General features: G+C 41.7%; 1 protein-coding gene across 1 annotated transcript; it reads left to right on the top strand.

Moving 5' to 3' along the window:
• Positions 1-516: 516 nt before the first annotated feature.
• Positions 517-949, top strand: LOC105520420 (keratin-associated protein 12-4). The gene has a single exon (XM_011954146.1). It carries the CDS (start codon positions 556-558, stop codon positions 892-894), a length of 339 nt encoding a protein of 112 aa, XP_011809536.1. The 5' UTR covers positions 517-555; the 3' UTR covers positions 895-949.
• Positions 950-6,430: the final 5,481 nt, after the last annotated feature.

Raw genomic sequence — 6,430 nt, 5'->3', positions numbered from 1 at the left:
CTGTAATTGACTTGTAAGACAACTAACCTTTAAAATGGGTTACTTGGTGACTAGGTCTGTGCATTATTGTTCCCCCAATAATCATCATTATTATTCCACAATATGGAGCCCAGGAGCTTGGCTCTCGTTACTCGGGAAGACCCTGATGATGACTGAGCTTCTCAGTCGAAACGGGCCCCTGGTGCAGTGAGTGTGACTATGCTTGTGTGAGTTCCAGATGACATTTACAACAGGGGGACCTTGAACATCCATGAGGCGGGCCCCTGGCCTCACTGACAGTCCTTCACCAGCTACCCCCGGCTCTGTTTCCAGGAAACACACGGTCTGCTGAATGATAGGGCACCCCCAGCTGAAAGAGTTTCCTGAACTGAGTAACCTCAACAGGAAAACCCAGAAAGATCAACCGGCAAGGGCAGAGGAGGAAAAACCACCCACGAGGAAGATGCCAGGGGGCTTGTTGCCAGGATGCCGGTGGCCTGGGTATAAAGGCCACCCGAGGAAGCAGGCTCCAGACCAGCCCTGTCCTCTGCACCCCCCATCTGTCCACACTCCATCATGTGCCACACCAGCTGCTCTTCAGGCTGCCCGGTGGCCTGCCCTGGCTCCCCATGCTGCGTCCCCAGCACCTGCTACCCACTCCAGGGCTGTGGGACCTCCTGCTGCTGCTCAGCCCCCTGTGTGGCTGTGCTGTGCCAGCCCCTGTGTGGGGTGTCCACCTGCTGCCAGCCGGCCTGCTGTGTGCCCAGCCCCTGCCAGGTGGCCTGCTGTGTGTCCGTGAGCTGCAAGCCTGTTTTGTGTGTGGCCTCCTTCTGCCCAACCTCCGGGTGCTGCCAGCCCTCCTGCCCCACCCTGGTCTATAGACCGGTCACCTGCAGCACCCCCACCTGCTGCTGAGTGAGTGGCCTCCTAGGACCCTTGTAGGTGTGAGGTCGGAAGCCAGCAGGCTCTCTGAACTGCCAGGCAGTCCCCACATCCTCTCACAGCAGACTTTCGTCACCTGACCAGACCACCTGCCTCCTTTGCAGCAGGGTCACTAGATCCCGACCAGTGAGTCCATGTGCCTTTCTATAGTTTGCCCAGGTTCTCAGCCTGGGTCATCCACAGGGCCCTCCGCACTGTCTGACGTTGGGTCTCTTGCAAATATCTCATAAATACCAGACGCTGAGCACTCACCTGAGTCTGTGTGATGCCTTCTCCTCAGCATCTTTGCCACACTCCTTCCTCAGGAGGTTTCTTCCCCAGGATTCTGGAAAGTTCCTTCCCTGCAGAGAAGGCGCAGGTACCAGATGACTGTTGGGCCTGGTGAGCAACCTCCCAACAGCACCCTCTCGGGCTAGTGGGCCACGCTCCTGAGCTTGGCCTGATGGGAACCCCCAACCCCAGTCACATCAGGCTTCCTTTTGTCCCACTTTGTTCCTTAAATTTATGAGGTCAGCTCATACTCTCTTCTGGGTGAGATTGAGGACAAATCACTAATTTTGTAGTTTGATGCATTTTACGTAAAACAGGCCTTCTGCTTATTAGCTGGTATGTGCAACCCACTCTTGTCAAGAAATTAAAATATTAAACTGAATTTAAATCTATAGATACTCCTTCATCCAACTGGATGGCAAAGAGGTTTGTGGTGTTGATAAACAAAAAATCAAGCTTTTAAGGAATTAAAGTGAGCTTTACTCTGAAGTTTTACCGAGGACTATAGAAGAGTGAGGTTTCTAGCCTGGGGGCAGCTCTGTCAGAGGCTTGCCGCCCTGTTTCAGCTCTCACCAGCCCGGGGGCAGCTCTGTCAGAGGCACTGTTTTCAGCTCACAGTTCACATGTAGGTGGTGGGAGGTCAGCACGTGCAGATCACATCAAACTGGCTCAGAAGCTGCATCGAAGCAGAATCCCATCCAGGTTTGGGGGCAGGAGCACATCTGGTTATGGACCGCGGAGGCGTCATCGCTCGCCCTGTAAGACGTTATCTTGTGTGCAGGAAAAGGCAAGGACTAGCATCGTTTATCTTTTAAAGAATGTGGTGACTCAGGCAAGAGACATCAGGGGCCATGTGCTGTGTCTTGTTTTGTCTCGAAACCATCTCTGGAGAGCTGAGATGTGAGACACTGGGGCTTTGTGAAGTTTTGCTGGCAACAAAAGCCAGCACACAGGGCTTCTTTCGTTTGCTACTTGGTCTCACGAGTTCCCGCTTCTGGTCATAAATCAACTGCCTGATTGCATTTATAAGACCAGCGTTTATCATCCCATGTGGCTAGGAAAGTTCTTTCCTAGGAAGATCAATAGTCTACAGTTGTAGTTGTAAGGAATGAGCGCTGGGCCGAGCGTTTATTTTTGCATATTTATTGGAAAACACGCTTCAAATCGCATCTATTTTTAAATTAGCATGATCTGTGTTTTTTTCCTAATGCAATGTTTTCCTCCACCTAACATGACACCTTAATAGGACAATTACAAGGATACTACAATCATTCATAGCAGCACATATTTAATTACATCAAAGTGAGTTACAGGTAGGAAAAAAATATGATAACCATTTAACAAAACCAGAACATACGTTTGTATGTTTTTTCATTAACTGTATTCTTTAATTTTATAAATTTTTGTATCCATACTTATTAGAGTCTTCTCCATGAAAAGAACTGATCACAAATGTTTTTAGAGAAGAATTCAGAACCATAACTGTGGATGACAAAAACTTGGAATAGCCATGGTGAAAAGTTGATGGAAGTTTCCAACTGACGAGGAAATTTAGCATTTTAAGATAATAATCAGAATCATACTGACAGTGTCACATCAGGACTATCAGACTTTTAAATTTCACATAATCTTTAGAATACTCACATTAATAACATTTCCATACAAACATAACTTTAGAAAAGATTTAACATAATCAAAATTATGACACTTTAGATATTTTATGAATTTATATAATTTTTGAAACATTTATATCAACAACATTCCCATAAATGTAACTGAAAAAAGATCTAGTATAACTTATTATTTTACAATATTTTCCATACAATTTACCAAATAAGTCCTGGAGAAACCTGTCAAAGATGTAAAAAGTTTTAAAACATTTGATCAAAACAGAATTACAGGTCATTTTAAAATAATAGATATTCATTTAACCACAGTGTTCATCAAAAGTCCTCAAAAGCAATATAGAAAGTGACATGGAACAATTCAGATACATCAAGAAAAACCAAGTTACAGAATCAAGTGATACGGGAGGAAAAATGCTGCTTTTCTAAACTTTTGGGATAAATATTTCAGTTTCAGGCCACATAGCAGACTTAGAATTGCGGGAAAAAGTTATAGGAGCTGATAAAAAGTTGAAGGAGAGAATTATCATCCCAGGTCTTCTCAAGAGAAGAAAAAGCTGAAGGTAATGACGGATGACCTGAAAATCACATGTGGCAGGGTACAGCAGAAGCTGGATTTCTGAGGCATACATCTAAGAAGTTTTAAAAAGAAACCGATTTCAGAATTAAAAACCAAAACCTCTTGCAATTTTATTAACAGCAAATCAATCCTTTAAGAAAACCTTGTTGCTCTAACATAGGGGATCAACATTTTTAGTTTTATATTAGTATATGTTTTAATATCAATGCTCAATCTGCAGAAAGACTATTATAAATAATTTCATTTTAACTATAGCCAACCTAATCATATACAAAATTCCTTTCACAAATTCTCTTTTCAAGAGCTTTATTGTGACTTACACAGACCAGTTAGAACATGCCCGGATTTTCTGCTTTGTCCTAGTCTTCCTTAGTCTTTTTTTTTATTTTTTTTTTGAGACGGAGTCTCACTCTCTTGCCCAGGCTGGAGTGCAGCGGCCGGATCTCAGCTCACTGCAAGCTCCGCCTCCCTGGTTTACGCCATTCTCCTGCCTCAGCCTCCCGAGTAGCTGGGACTACAGACGCCCACCACCTCGCCTGGCTAGTTTTTTGTATTTTTTAGTAGAGACGGGGTTTCACCGTGTTAGCCAGGATGGTCTCGATCTCCTGACCTAGTGATCCGCCCGTCTCGGCCTCCCAAAGTGCTGGGATTACAGGCTTGAGCCACCACGCCCGGCCATCTTCCTTATTCTTAAATAACCAGTCATTTTACTTAAGGATAAAAATTCACTATACAAGATTTTCTCATACAAAATTATTCTCTTTTCTTGTTAATCTTCCTTACCAAAAACACATCTTCATATCCATAACTTTCTTCACATTTCTTTCTCCTACTTACTGGTTACTTTCTATCTTGGTTCATGTTTCCTTCCTAAATCCATATTTTGAAACAACTTTTAAATAACCTTTGAATTTGGCAAAGTATTCTTTTTCTCAATAAGGAACACCATTTTTATGCCTTTCTTATAATTTTTTCTCATTAAAGCACATCTTATTTTTGGCAGTTTTTACACATATAATTATATATACTAATTAAAATTTTGAGTTCCTAGTAATCTTAAACTTTATTGAAAACCTAGGAAACAAGAAATTTTAAATTTTCTGTCACATAACAGTATTTAACATATAAGAACAACTTTTGCATTTTTAGAAACATGTTTTCTTATAATGTAAATTTTTAAATTGAAAATGACTCAGGCATGTAGTGTGTATCTATTATTTAATTTAACATAACTTTTAGATTTCAAATTACACAAAGTTTATAGATGTTTATCTCATTTACATTTGCCTACTTTATTTTTAACAATTGTGAAAACTGGCATATTAGACAACCTTAGTCATTGTTTCAAGTTATTTCCTTGTTAATCATTTTTATAGCCTGTGAATATGGTTTCACCTAAAGAAGAAACTTAAATGTGTGGGGATTTTGTTGATAACTCAGAAGATACAGTTGTTTTCATTAAACCAACAATATTAAGTTAGTCTTACTTATAAAACATGACACAAAAATCATTCTGTTTTTGGCTGGGTTTATAGTCTTCCTAACTTTATGTTAAACTCTGACATCTTAAAATATTTATTAGAGACAAATGTAAAACTGTCTGACGATTAAATCCAGGCAAAAACATATGCGGACAATTTTGAAGACATTTTAATTTTTACTTTAGTTACTTTAAAACCAGCTAATTTATTAAAGATTTACTTAGGTCATGTGAACTTGGAAAATAGACTTGATAATTTATGAGTGCTCATTTATTGAAAAGTCAATTGGATATCATGTAGACACAACATATAACGTAATAATACATGTACATATACATAAACACATCCAAACAAACACACAAATAAAGATCTTATCCTTTTCATTTTAGAATTTTAGTCATGAACTAGTAATACTCATTGGTTTATAAAGAATGGTTGGATCCAAATTATATTTCTGGCAAAACTGAGACCTATTTATGTGGCTAAACTTTGCCCAATGGATAATCTAATTAAGTTTGTGGGTCAAAATTTTGGATAAAGCAGTTTCCCTGGCAGTTTCATTTTTTAAACTTCTTTTATTCTTTCCTTCAGTTTCAAACGAGTTTAGGGTTAACTTTTCAATATTTATATTTCAGCTAGAGCTGGCTGAATTGTATAAGAAAAAGTGTACAGGCAGCCTTGAATTAGTAATACTGTAAGAAGTTAATTTTTTCTCAACACCAGGAGAAAAGTCAACAGATTCGAAGTAGGCAGAAAAAAAAAACCAGAGAACTCAGAGGAGTCTACCTGGGGGACCATCAGGGAGTGTCGCCCTGTCTTCCCCCCGAGCATCTGCACAGATTCTGGCCTCAAACTTGGGTGTGTCAGACCCAAGCCATGGTTGTCCCCTCTTCAGAGAACTCTGTCCGCCTCTGGGGATCTCTGTGGCTTGTCTCTTGGCCTGTGGGAGGTCACAGGCCCCAAGCACTTCCCTCAGAACTCCTTTCCCAGCTTCTAGCCCCATTTCCCTGGACTCTCCACCCTTGTTGGGGGCTGGAGCTGGAGGGCACGTTGACATCCAGGGGCTGCTGTGACAGAGCCCCACGCCGGCCACGTGACACGGCAGAAGCTCACGTCTCACAGTTCTGGAGGACTGAAGTCAGAGGCGAAGGCATTAGTAGGGCTGGTTCCTTCTGCGGTGGTGAAGGAGAGTCTGTCCCAGTCTGGGGGATGACTCTGTCCTGTTTTCTGGGCCTGTTGTTTTCTTTGGCATCCTTGGCTTGCAGGAGCATTGCCCAGTCTCTGTCTCCATCATCACATGGCGTTCTCCCTGTGCCCGTTTGTGTGCAATTTTTGCCTTTTTATGAAAACACAAGTGGTGTTGGCTCAGGGTCCCCGCCAATGACTTCACTTCAACTTGACTACATCTGCAAAGATCCTGTTTCGACGTAAGGTCATGTTTACAGTATGAGGGGTTAGCATTAGCATCCAACATATACCTTTTCTTTCTTTCTTTCTTTCTTTCTTTCTTTCTTTCTTTCTTTCTTTCTTTCTTTCTTTCTTTCTTTCTTTCT

This window comes from Colobus angolensis, unplaced genomic scaffold (assembly GCF_000951035.1).
Source record: "Colobus angolensis palliatus isolate OR3802 unplaced genomic scaffold, Cang.pa_1.0 Scaffold38, whole genome shotgun sequence".
NCBI lineage: Eukaryota > Metazoa > Chordata > Mammalia > Primates > Cercopithecidae > Colobus > Colobus angolensis.
This window is presented reverse-complemented; position numbering and strand designations above follow the sequence as displayed.

What these genes read in the sequence shown, in the direction of transcription:
- LOC105520420 (XM_011954146.1), top strand. Translation starts at nt 556, where the DNA reads ATGTGCCACACCAGCTGCTCTTCAGGCTGCCCGGTGGCCTGCCCTGGC.